Source organism: Ptychodera flava, chromosome 21, assembly GCF_041260155.1.
Source record: "Ptychodera flava strain L36383 chromosome 21, AS_Pfla_20210202, whole genome shotgun sequence".
Classification (NCBI taxonomy): domain Eukaryota; kingdom Metazoa; phylum Hemichordata; class Enteropneusta; family Ptychoderidae; genus Ptychodera; species Ptychodera flava.
Genome location: NC_091948.1, coordinates 19,659,178 through 19,684,679, shown reverse-complemented (window position 1 = coordinate 19,684,679; position 25,502 = coordinate 19,659,178). Strand labels below are relative to the sequence as shown.

At 41.2% G+C, this 25,502-nt stretch overlaps 4 protein-coding genes across 4 annotated transcripts; 1 reads left to right on the top strand and 3 right to left on the bottom strand.

Moving 5' to 3' along the window:
• Positions 1 to 4,582: 4,582 nt before the first annotated feature.
• On the top strand, positions 4,583 to 8,552 carry LOC139121653 (tubulin alpha-1A chain-like). Its single transcript, XM_070686732.1, has 3 exons — positions 4,583 to 4,736; positions 6,743 to 6,965; positions 7,099 to 8,552. The coding sequence occupies exons 1-3, from the start codon at positions 4,734 to 4,736 to the stop codon at positions 8,226 to 8,228; spliced, it is 1,356 nt and encodes a 451-aa protein (XP_070542833.1). The 5' UTR covers positions 4,583 to 4,733; the 3' UTR covers positions 8,229 to 8,552.
• A 2,108-nt stretch (positions 8,553 to 10,660) lies between these two features.
• Positions 10,661 to 11,896, bottom strand: LOC139122241 (uncharacterized). Its single transcript, XM_070687670.1, has one exon. It carries the CDS (start codon positions 11,894 to 11,896, stop codon positions 10,661 to 10,663), a length of 1,236 nt encoding a protein of 411 aa, XP_070543771.1.
• On the bottom strand, positions 11,893 to 14,502 carry LOC139122240 (uncharacterized). Its single transcript, XM_070687669.1, has one exon. The coding sequence runs from the start codon at positions 14,500 to 14,502 to the stop codon at positions 11,893 to 11,895; it is 2,610 nt and encodes an 869-aa protein (XP_070543770.1).
• Positions 14,503 to 16,396: 1,894 nt separating this feature from the next.
• On the bottom strand, positions 16,397 to 24,784 carry LOC139121652 (tubulin alpha-1A chain-like). Its single transcript, XM_070686731.1, has 3 exons — positions 24,620 to 24,784; positions 20,203 to 20,425; positions 16,397 to 20,023 (listed from the first exon to the last, which is right to left on the bottom strand). Exons 1-3 carry the CDS (start codon positions 24,620 to 24,622, stop codon positions 18,894 to 18,896), a joined length of 1,356 nt encoding a protein of 451 aa, XP_070542832.1. The 5' UTR covers positions 24,623 to 24,784; the 3' UTR covers positions 16,397 to 18,893.
• Between the last annotated feature and the right edge of the window lie 718 nt (positions 24,785 to 25,502).

Genomic DNA, 25,502 nt, shown 5'->3' with positions numbered 1-25,502 from the left:
CGAAAGTTTCAAAGATGATTTAAGTTTTTCGGATATTGCTGTCAAGTGAGATCACACACAAGGAGGTATACGGTGCAGTGGTAAAACGATGTGACTCTCCGTATCCACCGTCATGACTTAACAGATTACCAAACTAAAAAGGCACTACTTTCTAGACATGCCTATATCAAGACTCCCTATGCTGTCACCATATTTCCGAACACTTTTACAGTGTTGTATTCTTCATATTCCGTCGCGTATATCCTCAGTCATCGATATATCTTTTGTGTTCAGAAGATCATTTCCTGAAAATCTTCTTTCACCTAGAAACCTAATCCAAAGATATAGATTTATCCGGAAGTTTGATAGTCATTTTATTTTCTTTTGTTTCCTGTAACCTCTGAAAAATTTCACCTTGTACGGCAATTTCCGTCAGCATGCCTCAGTTCCAATTTACTTAAAATAAGGCAAGTTTGAGAATTTCTCCTCTTTATGAGAATAAGTTCACGAATATTTGATGTTTCATGATGTAATTGACAAGCATAGTTTTAAATTTCCTTTTCGACGAACACAGGCTATCTCGTGATGTAGGTCGAAGTTCACATTCAGAAAAAAATTAAACTTCGAATTTCAGAACCTTTGATTTTACATCCACCGCACTGAACGGGCTCCAGATAAATGGTGAACAAAATAAACTTTATATTAAAAATATTGAAATGAATAGGAAGATGATCTCATATCAAAACATTCTAATGAAGCGACATTGTTGCATATTCTATTCTTTATTCCCATTTGCAACAAATCATGTTAGATTACAAGATGTCATGGAGAATAAACTTTTCACAAAACGATCGGCAATTTTCCCAAAATAAAATCATTCCATATCATTCCGTAGACTATTTTATCTTCACTGTTTATTTATCTGACGGTCAACATGTAGGTTTTCCCTCGGGATAATTTCAGCTTTTTTCTCAGCTTTGCAGGGTCTAGTTTGGGAAACTTAAACATTCAAGGGTTATTTTTGGCAAAATTATAGCCTTTTCAAATTACTAGAAATGTTAATGAAAATATTTCAATGAGAAAATACATACATTATGCAGAAGGAATTTTTGAAGGCTCCGTAGCGATCAAACTCTACATTGGAGTTGGCATTTCTTCTAACTCGAAGCAAGGCAAGAGTTCATATAATGTATTTTAAAATGAAGATCTTTCTATGATGAACAGAATTGATCTTCGTTCTCATATTTCTGTCACCTAAATCGACAGTCATCGAGAAATTTTGTAACTCCAATATGTAACCTGCGAATATTCAACAAAAGTGATTTGGAGAAGCCTTGCCACTCCTGATCAACTCCTGTTACTGGCTTTATTGTCCAGTAAAATTGAAAGATTTGCAGTAGTTCATGTGGCCGTAGATGAATGATATTCACGCATCACGTGACAATCCTCGCAAGAAATGGCGCTACTCTTCGGGTATGATCTATCGATGTTGACGGAAGGTGGTGTAGACGCTGAGGGGCTTGTCTTTCTCGAAACTGACAGATTCGGCATACTTCTGATCAAATATACAGTGAACCAAAAAATTACGGTCAATTTGCTAAGGTATCATAATGGTTAATTTAGATATAATAATAGTTCAATAGTTGATCCGAGGGAGTCCAGCATTGACTTAATGATCTCAGTAATATCAGAAATGCACTATAAACTGTGCACTTCTTCAGCTGGTACACTGGAATTTGTATTGACGATGTGAAAAATGTCTGTTAACGTTGAATGGGTGATAAAGTTTGAATACACCACAGACAAATAGAAAGACAGACTCGCAACGCGGCATGCCTTTTGTTCCATGGTCGTCTCGGTAGACTATGGCCTTTTCATATTAAAATGAGCTTCAAAGGTGTTAAACGTTTTGGAGACTTTGTTTGTGGTTGATAATTGCACGAGATTATGCGAAAAATACGACGAGATGGCATCGTGCTGCCAGTCGCGTAGCAACCATAGTTACTTTGTGAGCTCTCAGGGCAGAAACACTGCTTCACGCCAATCAAAACATAACACGCCAGCAGTTTCATAAACATGTCCTTCCTTGACGAACGTGTAAAAGACGGTATGACTGATCGTAAACCATTGAGTAAAACCAGACAGTATCGATAAAAGACTTTCAAATTTGGCTCAAACACACTCATTATATATTTATAAAAATATGAGAGGAATTTTTAAAATGGTAAAACTCACTTTCCTGAAACTCAAAACATTCCCGTTTTCGCCAGCACGCCAATTGCGCTCAGCACCACACGACAACAAAAACAAAAACTTTGCCGAACATACTTTCGCTTAACAATTGGCGAAAGTCAGAAAATTACCGAAGAATGCATGGTCGGCACTCTTCGGAAAAGAGAGGCTAGAGCTACCTGCGGCGAGGCGAACACGGATGGGTTACGTAACCGCTTCACGCCTTGAACAATATCCGTTGCTAGTCTGTTTCTCTATTTGTCTGTGAATACACTTACTTAACCATAAATTATAGCGTAAAGCGACTGTCAGCAGTTTGTTTAAAGTATTGTACATTAATCTCAGACAGCTGTGTCATTTTTTATTGATTTGTTTTCATTGAATGTTATCCTGTTTTTATCCTGTTTTACTCTCACTTTCATGAAATCACTCGGCTCAATCTAAGCAAGCTGTGTTCTGTGTTGGCGTCGCTTTCGCTGACCTATCGGTGTGATAACCATTTATGCAAAGTGCAATTTTTCACTGTCGTTATCAGAACGCTCTGCAATCACAGCCATGCTTTATATCACTAGAGTTTATCGGACGGATCAGAGAGGATTTATTACGTCGCCCGGACCCTGATAACGTTCACTATGCATACAGTTTCTAAATTTCTTCGGAGCCGAACATCGACATTTATATTAACGAAATTACAGCTTTAATACTATTTTGGTACTCAAATTCACCTGGAAGTTTAGTGTTCTTTGCAGTAGGCGAGCATCTCCTAATGAGAATAGTAACACACCCTCATTGTAGAATAGTATAAAGCTAAAATCATGAAAACTGTTTTTGAAGAAAACTCTGAAATTTGTCCTTCTAAGCATGTAGTGACAAATTTTAATGTCAACATAGCAGAGAAGGAACAAACATACTACATGGACTACAGTGGGCCCATGTGTCATGATTGTCCGTTTTTCAATAATTAACACTGCAGGGCATGGTAAAATATACTGGTGATAGGTGAATGTTCCAGTAATTTTGATCCGGTGTGATACACACACAACCAATGTTTACTTCGTTAACAGAACGCTAATAAGTACCCTAACGCTCATCATTTGTCAACGTTTTCTTCCAATGGCTCTGCCGAACACAGCGTGATGGAATCGAACAATATAGTGTTTCAATTTCCCGCCGTACGTCAGAACTACACGACATCATACTTCAGCTCACTTTGCGTTTCGATGAAATACTTCATACTCAGGTTAGCAGAGCGAAATGTCTCGTTTTCCATAAATCACATACGACTTATCGCTCCACCACCATCCCACTCGGTCAGCGGATCGATGGGGACGATGAAATCGACACGTTAATGACAGTGCAGGGAGGTGTGGACTTGCAATGGACAAAGAGCAAAAACACAGTAGTACGGGGACGTGGAAAAGCCTCACACACGTACAAAGCATTTATTCAGCTGTCTCATTTTAATTTACCTTTTGTTATTATCTTTTTTAATGGAGAAACCCTTACAAAACACGGATATGACACTTCGATGCGACGCGCGCGCAACTAGCATGAATCGCAATGTCGATGATTTTAGGCCCACGCTGATATCGGTTATATTGGCTTTAAAATTACAGTATAAGTAAAACACCTCTTTTTATCTTGTCTGCAAATAAGTCAGATTTCACGGTTTCACAACTCTACTTTGCGGAAGTTCTGATACGACACTACTCAGTGAACTTCCTGCTTTTCGTGTTACCATAGCTATTTGCTATCTTTAAGAATACTCACGGTGTTACAACGAGCGCACATTTGCCTAAATTTACAAATTAATTTTTTTTTCATGTTACTAATCGTCGGTGATAGAAAAAATATGGTGCAGCTATTTACGTGTGAGTTTTTAGACGCACGATTGTACGTCTGACCCACAAAACGAAACGCGAACCAAAGCCATTATAATGATGCTATTGTTTCATCCGAGCGGTTTCCATGGTGATATGTAAATAAGGAAAGATTTTTGAGTTCACGCTTTCAAGATTTATTGTGTAGTGGGGCTCGTTGGGGTTTCGCCTAGATATGCAGGCAAGCAATTTTTCAACGCCTATCGTGTTTCATATCGCATCAATGTAACCGCATAGACAAAATCTCCATCCTGCGTTGCTTGTTGGGAGAAAAAAAAACGAAAAAGAATCGAAAACTTAAATTAAATCACATTAAAACCGCGACGCCACTAGTCCATCGGAGCGAATTCACAAAAGACAGTAGCACACAGAAGCACATGTCACGCCCATTTAGTCAGCTACCGCAACCCTCGACCTTTCCTCCGAATGATTATTACTCTACATTCGACCAATCAGGCGCGAGAAGACAAGGCACCGCCGCTTATCGCCTCATTTTAAAATCATGGAATATGAATGAGGGTATAAATTTGGTCAAAGGCGCCTTATCGGTAGTTGCGTGCTCACAATAGACTCGATCACGTCCTTAGTGAGCTCTGTGTTGTTACACATCGACTCCTCTTCTTCTTCCAACGTCTATCAAATATGGTAAGTGAAATTGTCGTTTTGAATATTCAACATCACAATTTGTCAAGAAAATCTCTGTATGCTAAAACGCTTTCAAGGCTGATGTGCTAAGCGAATGTGCGTGTTTTTCTTAGATGGGTGCAGTAGCTACCGTTCTTTGGATGTAAGTGTTAGGTTTGTTTATTGTAATATGCATGCTACCTTTCCATCACTTTAGCTTCATACAATGTTGCAAATTATCTATTTCGACGTCGACCTCGCGCCGGGATGCGTCAATTTCATTGATTGTTTTGCAAACGATTAAGGCTGGGGACGATGTGTTATCAGCGTTGCTCGGAGAGGTTTTGAACTGTTTTGACAATATCGCGTGAATCATCGACATGGTCACGTGACATTTGTGCAAGCTTTTATCACGCGGAGTTCATCAAATATGAATTGAAATATTTGCTTATCAATACAGGATCGTCATCCTGTCGGCGCCATAAAAGTAACATTGCGTGCATGGAGATGCAATTTCAAGGTGACAAATTTCACCTGAGTATGCTCTCCTGCAGTAAATTGCACATATGTGCTCCGAATTCGAATAAATTATCAGTGCATTATCAATAAAAAATGTCATTTTTTCAATTACACGCCCGTTCTAACAATACTCGGAATTTCAATCACTGATGATACAGACATCGTCCATAAAATCGGTGCGGTGTTTATTTTACGGAGAATATTAGCTGCTTCGAGTTGAATTACACCCTGTAATAACTGAACACTAATGCAATTAGGACCACTTTACTGTCTGGCTAATGGACCCGTGTGCCACGCTCGATTTCGATGGCGACTGCATTAACACAATTCGCATCTTCTAACCTGCTACAACCCTGGCAAGGGCCTCTCATGAACATATATATGCCGATGAATTTCTTGTTGCAGTGAACATCTGTACATGAAGATAACACTGCAGAAGGGCGATACCGGCATGTGATGTTTCAAGAATTACTGACGATTTGCATGTTGATGTTAAATTTCAACGCGGTGCGAAGGTCTCTCCCAATTTAAAAATGCAATCATTAGCTAATGATTATAGGGAGTCGGAAAAGGTAACCCTGCAGTGTGGATTCCAAAATAGAAGCTTGAATCGTCAAACACTGCAAAAGCGAAGCTCCCCAAAATAACCCCGTGCTAACCATATGGTTTCTAAGGTGGTTTTCAAAAGAATATAGTCGAAATGTAGATTGTAACCGAATAACATCGGCATTTCAGTTTTAATATGCTTATTTGAAAAAGTCTTGCTATCATATGTTCTTTGTCCGTACTTATTTCTAATTTTTCATCAAAAAGAGGGTTAAAGCGCCATCAGGTGTAATTTTCGATATCTTTTCCGGTTTGTGTGTGTGTGTTTGCAAAGAAACTTGTTCTACTCCAATTGCCTCCATGTGTCTATTGTACAGCTTGTCAACATAGCCCGTCTTTGCGCGATGTCCGATCTGTTCAATTGTTGACGACTCAATTTTTGTCCGGACCAGAATTTGATACCGATAATTTTACATATCGTGCAGAGTGCGATGTGTCAACAAGGCTGGTATTTTGTTTTTCAAAATACTCAAGAGAGAAGAAGATTTTTCATGTTAAATAAACCAAAACAATGAAAACATTATCATAAGTTACCGTATTTGTTCCTCTGAGAACAGAAATGCTGAACTTTGAGAAATACCTCACACTCAGAGCGACCTCAATCACATGGATAATGAATCATTGCAGCTTGTACAATATTGAAAAGAAGTGTGCAGACACGACACAGGAACAAGTAAAATGGTCGAATTTCCTTGATCAATACATTAACGTGATTAATTGCCGCTAACGATGCAATATCCCACAATCCAATTTCCTCTGCATTCGCCTGTCACCTGTTTCATAGCAATTGGCAGTTAGTAAAATATTCACTGTGGCAAACTCCTTTCCTATTTTGACCATCAATTTTTCCATAAGTCGAGTTGTGTAACCACTTGTCATTTTTCTTTTTTTTCCTTTATCAGCGCGAGTGTATCTCAATTCACGTCGGCCAGGCCGGTGTACAGATTGGCAATGGATGCTGGGAGTTGTACTGCTTAGAACATGGTATCCAACCTGATGGCCAGATGCCAAGCGACAAAACCATCGGTGGTGGCGATGATTCCTTCAACACTTTCTTCAGCGAGACCGGTGCTGGCAAACATGTTCCCCGTGCAGTCTTCGTAGATTTAGAACCAACAGTTGTAGGTTAGTCAGCATAAGGCGTTGATTGAGTATACTTTGATTTTTCATTTACTTTAATTTCAAATCAACACTAAAAATCATAACTCAACATTATGGTGAATTGCTTTCATTTATGAGGATTCCTTGTTATTTTCAGATGAGGTTCGTACCGGCACCTACAGACAGCTCTTCCACCCTGAACAGTTGATCACTGGCAAAGAAGACGCCGCCAACAATTATGCTCGCGGTCATTATACTATCGGCAAAGAAATCATCGACCTCGTGCTTGACAGAGTGCGCAAGCTGGCCGACCAGTGTACTGGTCTTCAAGGTTTCTTGGTCTTCCATAGCTTCGGTGGTGGCACTGGGTCTGGCTTCACTTCCCTGTTGATGGAACGTCTGTCCGTCGACTACGGTAAGAAGTCCAAGCTCGAATTTGCTGTCTACCCAGCTCCACAGGTTTCCACTGCGGTTGTCGAGCCGTACAATTCCATCCTGACCACCCATACCACCCTGGAGCACTCCGACTGTGCTTTCATGGTAGACAATGAAGCCATCTACGATATCTGTCGCCGTAATCTCGACATCGAGCGTCCAACGTACACCAACCTGAATCGTCTCATTGGTCAGATCGTCTCCTCCATCACCGCATCTCTCCGTTTCGATGGTGCCCTCAACGTCGACTTGACTGAGTTTCAGACCAACTTGGTGCCCTATCCACGTATCCATTTCCCGCTGGCTACCTACGCACCAGTCATCTCTGCTGAGAAGGCCTACCATGAACAACTCACGGTTGCAGAGATCACCAATGCTTGCTTCGAGCCAGCCAACCAGATGGTAAAATGTGACCCACGTCATGGCAAGTACATGGCCTGTTGTCTATTGTTCCGAGGTGATGTGGTTCCCAAAGACGTCAACGCTGCGATTGCTACCATCAAGACCAAGCGTACCATCCAGTTTGTCGACTGGTGTCCAACGGGTTTCAAAGTCGGTATCAACTACCAGCCACCGACCGTTGTACCAGGTGGTGACTTGGCTAAAGTACAGCGTGCTGTCTGCATGTTGAGCAACACCACCGCCATCGCCGAGGCCTGGGCGCGTCTCGACCACAAGTTCGATTTGATGTACGCCAAGCGTGCTTTCGTCCACTGGTATGTGGGTGAAGGTATGGAGGAAGGAGAGTTCTCCGAGGCTCGTGAAGATTTGGCAGCTTTGGAGAAAGACTACGAAGAAGTCGGTGTCGATTCCGTCGAAGGAGAAGGCGAAGAAGAGGGAGAAGAATACTAAACATCTCACTGTTTTGACAGTATTTTAATATGAAAAAGTGACTTTTAACTTTTCTTACCTACTTTACACCAAGAACAAAGTACAACAAAAGTTATACCTGCCTTTTAAACTCTCGTGACCAATTTATATCACAAGACCAGTCGTTATATCCGAAACGCTGACTGAATCTTTTTCAAAGTTGTTTTGTCCTCGGCGCCGTTTCAAGCGTCTGTGTCTTATTTACACTTTGCCATCCGATTTGGCATTTTGTGTTGTATGTTGTACTGTACCTGCTGTTTTTGTAGACTGTCGCGAAATAAAAGTGATGAAAATATTGATAAAACACTAGAATCTCCGTCAGTAATGTATTTGAAGCATGATGTACTTATTTGTTTACTTGATTTTAAACTTACGTGTGGGGGGAGAGGGAGAGGGAGGGGCATTTATTGTGAATGGAAAGCGCAAAGAGGAAAATTACCGATGTTTTGTCGTAGTTGTTGACTTAATTCGTAGCTTCTCAGTCCGTAGTACACGTGGCCACCTCAAATTGACGACATATATCTGGATTCTGTGATTTGCACACGTTTTTGACAGGTTTGAAATTTAACACTCTGGAGAAAGAACCCAATTTAGAGAGAGAGAGAGAGAGAGAGAGAGAGAGAGAGAGAGAGAGAGGAGAGACAGAGAGATAGATGTCGTGATGGGGTTTTATGATCAAGGTTCTTGTCTGACTTATACACAGAACTGCGAACGACACCAGTTCATGCTGAGAACACAAGCTTTATTACTGAACACGCCGTGAGATAAAAAAGGCGCCAACCGGAACACAACTGTAGCAATTACATATAAAGGCGCCAAAGCGCATGCACCGAATGTAATAGAACACCAAAGGATAAACTTTTTTTGGCGGGAGATTATAGTCCACAGTCATTGGATGAAAGTTACCAAAGAGTCTGATTGGTAGAAAGATAACACATAGGCTCTGCTTAGTCCTGTTAATAATGTTCAAATGATGTGTCATTTGTTCTCCGACATTCTCCCGGCGACGAAAGATAATCTTGAACACTTTCAATATGAATTATCAATAAATGATTCGTTTGAACAAAAAAAACTCAGAAATTTCAAAGAGTTAATTGACTCAACAGTTACAGCAATTTATGAAAGTTCGGATATTCTCATCCTGGCTGCAATGGCTGCATCTCTGGACGGTCTCCCCGACTCTGGCGGGTCATGGTTTTCTCAGTAGAAATTTCTTGCCGATGGATGTCTTCCCGCTCGTTCACATCTTTGTCTTCAGATGATGATAATTCTTGAGAGGCTACCTCAAGAGGGTATAACTTGTGTATAGGGCGGTTGGTGTGTCCCCTGGCGGTGGAGACTTCAGCTGATCGCACCAACTTGTCACGTCCATAAACAAGTCTCTTCACAGTCCCGAGCTGCCATTTCATCCTACGATCGATATCACTATGGATCAGTACCACATCACCCACTTTAATTACACTGTGCTTGTTTCCGGAACCGGAGTGACGTTCTCTCAAAGCTGTCAAATACTCGGTTGACCACCGCTTCCAGAACTGTTGTTGGAGATTTGACAAAATGTGCGTAACGTCTGTTAACATCATTGTGGTTTCCAAAAGTCGGGTCTTCGATTTCTTCATCGGAGACTGTGATGTATGGTAGTGAGGTTAAGCTTCTACCATGTAACAGGTGATTTGGGGTCAGGCTAACGTCATCATCCGCACTGGATGAAACGAAGGTGAGTGGGCGATCATTTAATACAGTCTCAATTTCGGTGACGACGGTAGCAAGCTCATCATACGTGATGAATGATCGACCGAGAACCTTTTTAATCGCATTCTTCGTGAGACTTATGAGCCGCTCCCAAAAGCCGCCAAACCACGGCGCACGTTTGGGTATGAAAGTCCATTTCACTCGCTGAGATGAGAGATAATCTCGAACATCAGGCGTGTCGAGCAAGGAGCGTATCTCCTCGGCTCCAGAGATGTACGTCGAGGCGTTGTCGGATAACATTCGGCTAGGCAGGGATCGTCTTGCAGCAAAACGGCGAAACGCGAAGTAGAAATGTTTTAGTCGTCAAATCCGGTACCAATTCCAAGTGTATGGCCCGTGTAACCGCACAGGTAAACAGGCACACGTATGCCTTGTTTTGTTTACCATCAATAGCCTTGGTGAGGAGAGCCCCCGTGAAGTCGACCCCCGTCACACTGAATGGAGGGGTGATGTTCACGCGATATGCAGGCAGCGGAGCTTGGACTGGGTTAGTGTACGGCTTTCCTTCAACTTTCAGACAGGTAACACAGTTGTGAAGAATCTTGCTAACGATACGTCGTATTTTCGGTATCCAGTACTGTTGACGAATTTGTGTTACAGTCGACTGGACTCCTCCATGGAATACGCGTTCGTGTGCTTTCAGAACGACCAGTTTAGTGAATTCATGGTGAGGAGGCAGCAACGCTGGAAATTTCGTGACATAGTCCAATGCTGCATTGTGTACATCGAAGTGTGCCCTCGTTATCGAGAAATAGGTTGAGTTGTTGAACCAACGGTCCAAACCTCTTCACATTCATCCTCATGGAATGAATAGTGTCTGTATATATCTCAGATTGTACGTCTTTAATCCAGATCTGTTCAGCATGTCGTATCTCGTCCTGTGAGACTTCTCCTGACGGCGTGTCTCTCTTTCGCTGTAGTCGAGATTTGAAACGAAATACATACGAAGTAACGCGGAATAGTTTGTCTAACGAGCTGAAACGAGTAATGTCCACCGCGTATTGTATGCCAACATAAACTGCGGGGTCGATTTCCGTGTTTGATGAGCCGATGTTCTCAGTGGATCGGCGAGAAAGATCCTCAACGTGTTGCAATTTATCGGCAACCTCAGCATCGATTTGTGTGTGAGGCTCGATCATGAAGTCGTCCGTTGTAGCGATATGGTGCACTGCGCTATCAAACAGTTCACAGATTGGCCAGTCTCCATTTTCTTTCAACCAAGTAGGGCCGTTCCACCATAGAGTAGAATTGGCTAGTTGATCAGAGGTAATGCCTCGAGTTAACAAATCATCTGGGTTGTCAGCGGAGGGGCAATATTTGTAGATGTGACGAAAACCATTGATCTCTCTGACGCGATTGCTTACGAAGATCGGCAGCTTCTTGACACTGTTGATCCAATACAACGCAATTTGACTGTCCGACCAGAGATACCGCTGTGTAATGTTTATCTTGCGGAGAGAGCGTTTATTACGAATTTGCTGAGTCGAGTGCCAATCAGGGCGGCCATCAGTTCTAACCGAGGCAGTGACAAATCGGACGTTGGAGGCGACGCGTGCCTTGGCCATAACGATAGAAGTTTCACTTGAACTGCGGAGATAAACTACAGCTCCGTAGGCGGTAGTGCTGGCGTCAGCGAAAACATGAACTTCGCAGTCGTCGTTATCTTTATTCCCTGAGAAGTATTGGCGGTTTATTGTCGTCTTGCGTGTAGCATTCAAGTCCGCTGCGATCTGTATCCATTGAGAGTTCAATTCAGCATCGAGCGGTTCGTCCCAAGGGAGCCCGCGTTTCCATAGTGACTGCACAAAGAGTTTAGCTCTGATGTGAACTGGAGCTACGAAGCCCAGTGGGTCGTACAGTGTAGCGGAGGAACTGAGAACATCTCGTTTCGTTATCATTCATTTGGAATAGGCTCGCTATTATTTTCTGAGTAGGTCATCGTGTCGCTTTCTGGTTCCCAACGCAGGCCGAGTACTGGTACATCATGGGAGGGTTCGTAGATATCGTCCTGTTTCGCGAGTTCACATAGTCGTTCACTGTTGGACGTCCATGAGCGCAGCTTGAACCCACACGACTGCATGAGGTGGTTTGCGTCGTTGTAATATGACACGGCCTTTTCATCAGACTTGGCACCGTCTATCACATTGTCAACATAAATATTATGTTTGAGGTCATCAGCAGTCGGTATGGAGGCATTACTTTCCAAGTGGGTCTTGATTACAGCGTTGAGCATGAATGGGGAACAAGCCGCCCCAAACAGAACAGACTTGAATTGATAAACATCAAATGGACTTTCGGGATCACGAATGTCCGATAACCAAAGAAATTTGGTGTATTGACGCTCGTCTTCCTCTAGACGTATGTTTAAGAATGCCTTTTCAATGTCACTGACGAAAGCGATTCGGTTAGCGCGAAATCGTAGCAAAATGGCAGGTAAATCATTGATTAATGACGGCCCAGTTTGAAGACAGTCGTTTAGACTTGCCGAGTCAGCATTTTGTTTGCTACTGCAGTCGTATACAATACGTATTGGAGTAGTAACTGAGTCCTTCTTGACAGCTCGATGCGGCAAATAATGTCCTTCAGTTTTGTTGTCATCTTGAATCTTCTCGACGAAGTCTCGGCGCAGTTGATCGGTGATGATATCGTCATATCTCTTCGTTAAGTCAGGGGCCAAACGGCGAACCATAGCGCGCGTGCGATTTTCAGTTGCCGCATAGTTTGAAGGCAGTGGCGGATGATCAGTTTTCCATGGTAAACGGGCAATGTATTTACCATTTTCAACACGTAGATGAGTGTCCCGATATGTTTCGAAGTCGGTATTTTCATCATTTTGCGAGTCTGCCTTCACTCCGATGAGCTCTAAATTCCACCAGTTTCGTATGTCATCGTCGGTGTGTGTTTCTACGTTCACGTGATGAATATTAATGTCAGAGTCCAATTTCCCACGCTTTCCAGTAGGACCGGACAACAAGTAGCCGAACTTAGACGATATTGCAGTTGGACCTGCCCCGCGCACGATATGGTTTCCAACAAAGTTCCAATATTGATCAGCTCCGATGAGTACATCAATTTCCATAGTTTTAACATTGGAAACAGGGTGGGCAAGCTTTAATCCCCGTAGATGGTCTGAGTTGAGTATTTCTGCTGACACGTGGTTGAATAGGTTGGACGAAATCTCGGGAATTATCAGGGCGTTAACAGTACTGGTATGCCCATTCTGTTCGTGCAAAGTTACCATTGCACTTTTCATGGAATGAATTTGTTTCGAATTGTCCCCGAATGTTGACAGGCTCACGTTCTCATGAGTGTCCGATTTCAAGTTGAGTTTGTCAGCAAATCGCTGCGTGATAAAAGTTCTGTTGGACCCATCGTCGAACAGCACGGTAGCGTTGATAGGTTTCCTATCGCCGACCGACATAGGAATGACTGCCGTCTTGAGGAGAACCGATCCGTTGGGTGTAGATTTCCCCTTTGTGTCGTCTGTCTTCGCCAATGCCACATGAACTTCAGAAGTTCCCTTTTTCTCAGACGTTGTAGCTGATTTGGTGTCATGAAGGGTAGAGTGATGTTTACGCTTGCAGATCTTGCAAGTGTAACGAGACTTGCAATCGCTCACGCGATGCTTTCCAAGGCAATTGTAACAGAGACGATCGCGTTTGACAATGTCTAAGCGACGTTTCGGGTCGGTGACAACTTGGCAATCACTTGTGTAGTGATTTCCCTTACAAAACACGCATGTTTTGATTCTCAAAGGCTTTGTTGTGCGCGTAGATGCGGCCTTAGTATGAAATGAAGCGGTCATATTAGACTGTGTTGCTGTGTCCGCAACCGATAACTCATCGAGTGGAACTCCGGCTTGAATGGCGTCGATTTCCCGTAGGATGGCTTTGCGCAACTCTGGTAAAGTCCAAGCCTTGTTTCCGTGATCTCTTGCAATCTGTTTCCGAATATTGTTAGGTAGTTTATCTCGAATCATGGGAATGAGAAGTTCTCCATAAGCGTTCTCTTCTTTGCCAAGTGATTGTAAACCGCGAATATGACTTTCTAATGTGTCATAAAACAATCTCAGACTGTTAATGTCACTCGTAGGTTGAGGAATCTGCCACAGTGCAGTCATGTGCGCATCGATGATCAAATGATTCTGTCCGTAGCGTTCGATGAGTAGCTCTAAAGCATGGTCGTAGTTGGAGTTTGTCAAGGCGAGACCGCTAATCGTACGGGCAGCTTCATCAGTTAAAACGCTGCGTAAGTATGTGAACTTTTGAATGTTCTCGAGGTTCTTATCATTATGGATGGACGATTTGAAAGTGTCGTAGAAACTCACCCACTCGAGTACGTTTCCTGAGAAAGTTTTCAGCTGTAGTTTCGGTAATGCGACCGTTTTCTTCGATGTGTCTTGAGTAGCGGTGTCGGAGTTCGCCGATGGGCCAGTCACATTGTTCGGTTTGTTGTTTTTGATGAAATCAGTGATCTTGTCGTTTCTCTCGAATATCTCGGACATGTAGTCGCCAGATTCTTGGCTCGCAGCATCGTAGCTTGCTTCATCCGTATTATCTAGATATCTTCTTCGATCTTAGTTAAAGATTCGTATTTCTGAGTCAGTTGAGTGTTCAATGCTGTGAGTATCCTGTAAGCTTCAGTCTTGTTCTCAGCTGCAGCGAACGTTGATGTGAGTTGTTCTGCACGGTTGAACAGCCTCGTCATTTGGGCACGTTGTCCCCCTGCGCTTGAGTTTCAACTTGGCCAATTTCGTTGCCATTTGCTCGGCTTGAGTTGGTTGCTGCTCCTCGTCAGACATCCTTATCCTGGTCTCGGCACCAAAAAATGTCGTGATGGGGTTTTATGATCAAGGTTCTTGTCTGACTTATACACAGAACTGCGAACGACACCAGTTCATGCTGAGAACACAAGCTTTATTACTGAACACGCCGTGAGATAAAAAAGGCGCCAACCGGAACACAACTGTAGCAATTACATATAAAGGCGCCAAAGCGCATGCACCGAATGTAATAGAACACCAAAGATAAACATTTTTTGGCGGGAGATTATAGTCCACAGTCATTGGATGAAAGTTACCAAAGAGTCTGATTGGTAGAAAGATAACACATAGGCTCTGCTTAGTCCTGTTAATAATGTTCAAATGATGTGTCATTTGTTCTCCGACAGAGAGATAGAGGAGTGGACAGGGAACAGGAGAGACAGTCAGAAACTGGGATACGTATAGAAGGGACAGAATGAATATAGAAAGGCAGAGACAAACTGAAGCAGAAAGACACTGCGCATGATTTTCACAATGGCGGGAAAGGTAAGAGCATTTCGTGACTGCGATAGGGACTCTCAGTTTTATCAGGTGACGTAACATAATCATGGAAGCTAATCGATATGCTTTTGCATGAAAATAAAAGGAAAAGAAAACAATTTCCCAATTACTAATATTGATTTTTATGACAAAAATCTCGAGCATTCGTTTGTTAGCAATCATGGTTCACTGGGTTCATCAGTGCATGCCTGCAACTGTATTTGAAGACATATATCGATATATTGGCAAGTCGTAAAACGTCAGAATTATGAGACACTAATTTCTAGTTATATCGTGATATTCATGTATTTTGTCCCTCGCAACAAATTTAAATTTTATGAGACTTGAACTTCGGAGCACTTAACCTGCAGAGCAAACATGACAGTAATGGATCTTGGCAGAAATAAAAAAAAGGAATACACTTTGTGCAACCCAATCTCTCAGCGCCCTCAAAGATGAAACGTCATTTGTTCACTTCGTGTATCCATCGACATTCTGCACAGAGTGAGGTCCATGGTTCTCTTTTCATCAGGTTGCAAGGATTTTTTTTTTATTTTGATGATTGTGTTCAGAGGATATTGTCTCTTGCGAATTTATTTTAGACAATTTTGGTTGACTTCGAAAAGAGGACGATGACTTCGTGCCAGTCTCTAGAATGCAAAGTATTCCTCGTGCCCAAAATATTTTAGAGAATTAGAACTACTCGCAACATTCATCTGACCATCCGGCTGTCATAATCTGTATGAGCTTTACCACAGTCCCTTTAAAAATTAACTGTCTTTGTTGTGTTATGGAAAGTTCAAGTGTACATAAAAAAAATAGAAAACGGAACTGCGAGTCGCAGCTTCGGTCGGTCGATTCGGAGTTGCAGCGTAGCAAACCACGCCGTTAATTCTTTTCGTCAACGGTTTATTGTGATACTGAGGGAATGAACGAATACCCCGGCTGTTGTGCTATTCACAAGGAATTGCGCCCTCACCGCCACTGCTCAACGCCAAACTCTTGATGTGGTTATAAAGGTATGTATACCATTGTTTACAGCGTAGTTTGAGACGAATGTGTGCCGTTGTTCAAAAAGAAGTCTTAGAAAACAAAGTCCTGAAAATATGTGCACTTTATTAGAGACAAACACACGATACAACTGGACACTTAAGGCAACTTGGTGCGCCCTCACACAGCGAATACCAAATAGAATGACGATGCTGAAGTTAGACTCGGTTTCGGATTCGGTTTCGGATTCAGTTTCGGATTCGGTTTCGGATTCGAGTGACTGAAAGAATTTTATATTTTCAGCCGATTTTGTTAAAATGTGGATTACTTTATTTTCACTTGGAATTTATTTTCTTTACTTTCCCTGGACCTTTTTTCAGCTAAAATCAAATCAAATCAGACTAGAAAAAGTGAAAATATATCACAGTGAAACAATGAAAATCTATTCTTAGCTGAAATAAACTTCTGTCTGTTCTGTGCTGTTTTGTGTCTATGTTTACAACTATTGTCTTACGAATTCTGACTAGTGTTATTGGATTATGGATTGGTATGATTGCGATTATTTTACAGTGAAAATAAAATGGTCCATAGTACTTCGGTATGTTGCAAAGATAAATACTTGTCGTCAAGAACAAGTTTTTAATGGGTTGCCTGTCGGCATAAATTGTGTGCATCTATTTACAAAATAAAATAAAATGGTTAAAAAAATAGAAATTACAGAAAACTTCAAAGCACTTTAATTCGAAATTGAAAGTAAGTGGAGGAAAACAACACTTACAAAAACATTTATACTTTAATTTGTTTATTTGTCACAATGTGTGTCACATGGTGTAATGTGTTGTATTACTTTGATGTTTTGGTTGATGTTGATCAACATGTACTATACTAAACTCCCGGACTAAACTATCAGTTAATATGTTGTGTAATAAAGATTGCATTGAATGCATTTCTTTGAATTGTGCGTAGTACTATTAGCGTAAAGGTATACTGTCACCTGTTCCAATTTTGCCACAGTTACAATGGAAAGAGAAAATCTAACCAATCACAGATTTTAAGCGGGTGGCCGCTTTTTAAAAACAGCGCCCTCACATGGGCATTTTGAATACCAAGGAACGCCCCTTTGACCATATATGGCATATTTAGATTACAGGTGACTGTATGTCTTTAAATAGTCCTAACTGCATAATGCTAATAATTGAGGTGGACACTTTTGACTTGTGTAGTCATGCACATGCACCATAGTTTCTTGCTCTAGTGCCGAAAGTGTTTAGTAATTTTGAACTGTAAGCTTAGAAGTTATGGTTATGTGTTAAATATTTATGTCATGAAATACATGCTACAATTTATGCTGTGAAATATATATTACATATGCCGACCGGTTATCCATTAAAAACTTGTTCTTGATGACATGTATTTATCTTTGCATACGGAAGTACTATGGTCCATTTTATTTTCACTGAAATTTATTTCAGCTGAAAATATTTTCATTGTTTCACTGTTATCTTATTTTCATTTTGTCTAGTCTGATTTTATTTTATTTTAGCTGAAAAAAGGTCCAGCGAAAGTAACGAAAATGAATTCCAAGTGAAAAGTAAAGTATTCCACATTTTAACGAGATCGGCTGAAAATATAAAATTTCTTTCAGTCACTCGAATCCGAACCGAATCCGAAACTGAATCCGAAACCGAATCCGAAACCGAGTCTAACTTCAGCATCGTTCTGCATGACTGTAAATAAAGAGCGAGTCGAATAGAGGAAGTATATGAATATACAAAATTAAATCAATGAAAATACTATTCTAAATTTATAACGAAACATATGAAATAGAGAAAGTTTGTGATTACAGATTATAAATGCTCGCTTATGTTCACATAAATTAAATTTCAAAGACTTTCATATATTTGTGTTTTCATTGACTGTTGAAGCATCAGCAATAACAGGGGCAGTGGCTGCAGCTTACGATGTTTTTCTCAATGCTTTTGTTTTTAATGTCAACTAGTTTCTTGTTGTACGACCAAAAGCATGCTGTGATACACAGTATTCAGCTTGTCGACTCATCCAGTACATGCGAAAAATGTGTTACTCCTAAATACCAATTTAAATTCGACTTGCACGATTGTCGGGTCCGGACTGGAATTCAAAGGACGCAGTGTTGACAAGGCAAATAGTGGGTGTTCTAACATGGTTTGGGGAGTAAAACGAGAACTCGTAATTGACATACAAAACGAAAAATATTGTGAAAAAAATCATCAAATGTTACAGCTACTGGCCCTTTATAACAGGCGCCCTCTTTGAGTACAAAACATTTTTAAAAACGGTACTTAAATATTTTTCACTCTTTATGTCGACAATTTACCCAATTCTTAATGTGCTTTTGACCTGACAGTGCATACAGACAATACAATATTTATATCGATGACAGTCATAACTGATAACTTAAGTATCTGTAAAATGACCAACACAAATGACTGCGAAAGTTCTCATTGTAAACACCATAATTTTACAGAAAAAGTTAACATTTATTACATAAATTCGTGGTTTTGCAATAACGTTTACTTAAGGCTTAAGTTCAGAGAGCTAGCGCTTATGTTTCCATTTTATTTCTAATATTCTTCTCCCTCTTCTTCTCCTTCTCCTTCGACGGAATCAACACCGACTTCTTCGTAGTCTTTCTCCAAAGCTGCCAAATCTTCACGAGCCTCGGAGAACTCTCCTTCCTCCATACCTTCACCGACATACCAGTGGACGAAAGCACGCTTGGCGTACATCAAATCGAACTTGTGGTCAAGACGTGCCCAGGCTTCTGCAATAGCGGTTGTGTTGCTCAACAGACATACTGCACGCTGTACTTTAGCCAAATCACCACCTGGTACAACGGTCGGTGGCTGGTAGTTGATACCGACTTTGAAACCCGTTGGGCACCAGTCGACGAACTGGATAGTACGTTTGGTCTTGATCGTAGCAATAGCAGCGTTGACGTCTTTGGGCACCACATCACCACGGTACAGCATACAGCAGGCCATGTACTTTCCGTGACGTGGGTCGCACTTTACCATCTGGTTGGCTGGCTCGAAGCAAGCATTGGTGATCTCTGCAACCGTGAGTTGTTCATGGTAGGCCTTCTCAGCAGAGATGACTGGTGCGTAGGTAGCCAGCGGGAAATGGATACGAGGATATGGCACCAAGTTGGTCTGAAATTCTGTCAAGTCGACGTTGAGGGCACCATCGAAACGAAGAGATGCGGTGATTGACGAGACGATCTGACCAATGAGACGATTCAGGTTGGTGTACGTTGGACGCTCGATGTCGAGATTACGACGACAAATATCGTAGATGGCTTCATTGTCAACCATGAAAGCACAGTCGGAGTGCTCCAGGGTGGTATGGGTGGTCAAGATGGAATTGTACGGCTCAACGACGGCAGTTGCTACTTGGGGAGCTGGGTAGACAGCAAATTCCAGCTTGGACTTCTTGCCGTAATCTACAGAGAGCCTTTCCATTAGCAATGAAGTGAAACCAGAACCAGTGCCACCACCGAAGCTGTGGAAGATCAGGAAGCCCTGGAGGCCAGTACATTGGTCAGCCAGTTTGCGGATTCTGTCCAGCACCAAATCAACAATTTCTTTGCCAATGGTGTAGTGACCACGGGCATAGTTGTTGGCGGCGTCTTCCTTGCCGGTGATTAACTCTTCAGGGTGGAATAACTGACGATACGTACCAGTACGCACTTCGTCTGTGGGAAACAAAATCTATTTTGAGTATATATCTCAAGAAAATTAACGATGCTAAGAAAATTTATCTTAATCGCATACAAGAATGACATTTAAAAGCAAGTTTTACGTCGATGGACAGTGTATTTGACATGTTCGAACCGAGGCTCGAGACTTTTCTAATAATTAGATAACGACTCACCTACAACTGTTGGTTCTAAATCTACGAAGACAGCACGGGGAACATGTTTGCCAGCACCGGTCTCGCTGAAGAAAGTGTTAAAGGAGTCATCGCCGCCTCCGATGGTTTTGTCGCTGGGCATCTGGCCATCAGGTTGGATACCATGTTCCAAGCAGTACAACTCCCAGCATGCATTGCCGATCTGTACACCAGCTTGGCCAATGTGGACAGAGATACATTCACGCTGCAATGAAAAGAAGCCATATTTTCGTTTGAATAGACATCGTGATTTTCCTCAGGAAATAATTCGTCCTCCGCATCTGAATCGCTCCGTTTTGCATGAAAACCGTTGAACTGCAACTTAATAATTATATGACACTACATAATATGCATTTACCGAATGTTGGGAAAGTTTATTGTGACAGACATATTACCTAAGGCAACCATCGACAGCCAAGCCATACAATTAAGGAATAAAGGCCTGGCTGTTCTTGGGTATCATGTGCATTTCAGGAATTGTATACTTTGAAATAAACTTAGCGAAACCGTTACTTTTTTAAATCGTTTTTCGATACGCAGACGAAAAGTTTTAGAACCTTTTTTTAAATAACTCCAAAACATTGAATCTGCTGATTGCGGACACTGAACTCGTTGTGATAAAAATGCGTTCAAAAGTGGAGATTTCATTAAATGAAAGAACTCGTTTTGCGTTAACGTTGTTGTTTAGCTCGCAATCTTTGTTTACCGAGTCACAGGTGAGGAGTCAACACGTACGATTCAAGGCCCTCTCATAGTTTCTTTTGTTCACGTTGTAGGGTGTACCTTCTTTGTGCGGGTGTAATTCTAAACACCTCCACCAGTGCGATGGCGTCGTGAATGGGTCGTTTGAAATGAAATTACGACTACTAGTGAAGGTTAAAGGCGTATCCAGTGCAGTGCCCACCGTGACGAGTTTACTTTAAGATCGGCTTTCTTGTTTTCATACTTGAACACGTACCGTTTCCCGCTCTTACTCACAAGAGCCGTTTAATTTAGCGGAGATTTCCACGATGAATATTAGAAAAATACAAAATGAGACCCTAGGAGTTTCAATTCCGATTTTTTCATGAGCAAAGTAAAAAAGTATGTGAATAAAATTTCAGTTTGTAATATTCGACCAAGTAAACGGTAAGTATTAAGCAAACAACGGGTGGATTAACTTTTGGTGTGATGCTATTCTGGCTCTATTCGGTAATTCGATTTTCTGCTGCCGTTATTATACAAACAACTTGTCTCACTGCTTTTCTTTTTTCATATCAAGGAGGATTTAGCTCTGATCCGAGTAATACCCACCGACAATAGCTTTACATGAATAATTAACGGTGTCCCAATTAGACAGAGCTTTGTCTTCAAAGCACTTCATAACACACGGCTTAAGAGCTTTGCGGTCGCCATCAGTCCGATTGTCTTTAGCAAGCCAACCTTGTACTGGGTTTCAGACCGACTGATACTGTATCGAAGTTTAATATATGTACTTTAGTTTGATTTTGAGAAAACATGTAACTCTGATACAGTGTGGGTAAATCTTTTGACAGCTGTTGATTTCATCATATCATTATCACAGTGCACGGTCACGTGTTCTCATCGGAGAGGATTTCCAGTCTCAATCACGTGAGGCCATCGAATATCGTCATTATGGTCCTACTGTGTCTGTTACAATCCAGTAAATTTAATGTTGTATCAACTTCACCTCACAGCTTTTAATGGCATATTCGCCACAGTTCAATGCCAATGACTCAGATAAGTCTTTCCTCGTTTATACCCCATGGGTGTCAGTTACACTTTACATAGACGTTGGCATAGCTACAAGGATTGATTTAAACCATATAAAGGATGTGATATTAATAATATATTACACAGGTCGGGCCTTGTCCTTATGTTGTAAGAGCCATTTTACTTCTCATTAAGTATTAATGACACTGCATCCAGTTCATGAAGCAAATATTTTCAAACATGTTTACTTTTTGTGGATAATTCAAAATTATATCAATTATGACATTTTAAGTTGCCAAAAGACTTTTCGTTATTCTTCGTCCTAAACTTGAACCATAAATTGCTAAACGTACAGCGAATTCAATCAGTAACTGTTTTATACTCTATTTCATAACATATTGTTCTAATTTGTTTTGGTTAAGCTAAGATATGTCTTCAGGTCACATCGTCTGTACATGTAAGTGCCTGCTCAGAGTACCTCTACATATATCTCTACTAGTGCATTCATACTTTTCAAAACTTACAGTCGCATACGCTCATGCATATCTTCATACAAAATGCATACACGTCCATAATTATAGAAACGTCTAAAGATTTTGAAATATCTTGTAATGTCTACGCTTCACAGGTCTATTACTAGAGCAGGAAATTTACTATCGCCGATTTTCGTAGCAAACGTACCCTAATTACACCACGGTGGTAAGTTTTGCATTAATTAGTACACGACACGGACAAAGTATGTTAATTACAACGTCTAGCTTGCAGTGACATTCAAGGTAGTCGATTTCATTCCAGGTCGCTGTGTCGCAATTGTCTGTTAACCACTGCCAAAGAAATGAACAACGATGAAATAGACAAGGCAATTATTATCTAGACGTTAAGTTGCGAAAGCAAGGTAGAGAAGCAATGTTACTTGTTATTGAGAATCGTTTCAACAACAAAGCTACAGACATGGTTACAGAGAGGCTCAACAAACTAAACCAAAGCATTTAAAAATTGCAACAAAACATATAAATAGCATGGGCAGAAATAACCACCGTCTATCGGAACAAACTTATTTGCATGGCGTTCGGGTAATCTCTTATTCCTCACGTTCGCCAGAAAACTCAGGAATAAACTGTATAAAATGTCCTTTATCCGGCTAATTAATGCTATTTCGCGGAGGGTTAATAATTTATAAAGATTGTTTTTGTTTGAGGGGAAAACTCACATTACCGATGAAAGGACCTTTGTCAGACAAATTCTTTTCTCTTTAGGTCTGTTTCTGAAACTTTAGTCGAATGGATCGGTTTACTTGGTCTCTCCTTAGGCTACACTTGACTCTTGAATCCCTGATTTCACTGTAAAATTTGATACCGAGGAATCTACAGTCGTTTGAAGGCCTCAGTTGACACCTTATCCAAACCTCTCGTGCTTTCTGTAAACACGTGACAAACATAACGTTCAAGTATATCGAAGAATGTTTGGATGAAAACCAAAAAGTCGGCCCTTTCCCCTTCTTGCAGATAGAGTTCAGGTCATATGTGCAGTCAGGATGACCGTCGGTAGTTATTCCATTTCGGAACCTCAGAGATCGTTTGCCTGTTCTTAATCTAAACAACTTACGATGGGGTTAGCAGTAAGTGTTCGCTAGTCAGCAGATGACTACAATATAGTCAAAATATACCAAAGGACCGATTATTCACTTTTTGTGGTATCTTCTTCTCCAGGATATGACCTCAGATGTTTTTTGTAATTCAGTGAAATTGCAAGCGAGGCAACGTCACCAAAGTAGACAAAGGTTTATTAAAATTTCAGCGATCCAGTGTGACTCGAGACCGTAAATGGCACTTTGCAACAGTAGCAGCCTATATAGCCTTCTATTTCACGGACTACTGGAAACCTCTAAGTGGCGACAGCTGCAAAGAGTTTTTACTCGGCTGGCGGAACAGGTGAACCTGACCAATTTGTTTTTCCTTTGCCATGTTGTTCTAGCAACGGTCAGAATAAATGTACAATTCGATTTTAATCGCGAAGGAGGGTTTTCCAATCCGGGACAGACCGCAAATTCATCGACTTTGTCTCGCGACCAGTATCAGGTAATATCATGACATTAGCCGAGACTATTCGTTTGAATGTTAAGCATTTCTTGTATTATCTAAAATCTTTCAATGTCTCAAAAGATTTTGATAAGGGAACTTTTATATTTGTTATTTATTCGTTGACACCCACAAGCTATCAACTATCGTCCATGTTCTTTTCTTTTGCTTTCTTTGTTTCCCAATCAAATTCAAAATGGCACCACGATATCTGAAAACATTTCAACGGTTTCCAACCGACAAAGTATCAGCACTCGCGCATCCCTGTCCACTATGTCGGGTCTTGTTCTCACATTTCGAATTTCATTTTTTTATAGAATAGATCTCGCCTATATAATTCAGCTATGATGAAAACCAGATATTGTTGGTAAGAATATGGCAGTATTATCGCGGAGAAAATTGACGCACTTCGCGTTAATAGTGTTGGAAATTTAAGTCGGCGAAACCAAAGAATCATTACTCGTACTCCGTGGTATGTCGAAGGGAAGGTTAAAATGGTAGTCTGGTATCATACTAAATTGCATTCCATTGGTACCCCTAGATGTTACTTCAGACAACAATATATGAGAATGAAAAGCCAGAAAATTCTAAAGCGACCACATACTCACCATTTTTCCTTCTGTTGAGTTGTTTAACCGGTTGCAAAAGTCGAATTAAGATGTAGAATCAGGAACGATGGAAGGTGTAATTATGTTTCTGTGTGTATAAAAATGTCGGCAGCCAACGGGGCGCTCACTGGAGACTGCGACGAGCCAGTTGTGAGTGCAGTTACTGTTGTATACCCGGTGTTACGGACCTTAAATAAGGAGATGGTCGCCATGGCTACTAATGCGGTAAACAATGAGCATGCTGGTTTGTGAAATGTGATTGGTGCCGCGGTCCGTGGAAAACTTCAACTCGCGGGGTTTGATTCTTTTCAACGTCAAGCTGTGTTTTTCTTTGAAAAAAATGATAAGGGGAATTTACAATGTTTGGTTCACTCGTGGATAGCAACGCGCTTAAATTCGACAGCGTTGGCATGCTGTGTTATAACAAGTCGTTTCAGGGGCGATTCGTCAACCACGAACTAAGACGCTTTTTTTGTTTCTTCAACCGTCTCTATTTGTTACAAAGCGTATCAGTTTCTGACATCTATATACGATTGCAGTCAAGCCTTCCAAAACCAAACGATACACGGAGTATCGTAATTCCCGCCTTTCACTGTTGTGTTTCAACATCACACCAAGGCGGATGACCTAGCCTCTAAAAAACGACAAGCAAAGCCAGTAAAATCAGAGACATGAAAACGTCAGTTATTATATAAAAAAAATCATCAAAAAAAAACCATTCAATTATGTCTCTCTCAAGTCGCTCCGACCCATTCACACAGTACAAGTGATTATACCGTGAACATATCAGATTCCGTTTCATTTTCACCAAAGCAAATACGCTGTGTTGCCATCAAACTTCAGTACGGACAGGAACAACGTATCCTGACTTACAACAACGATC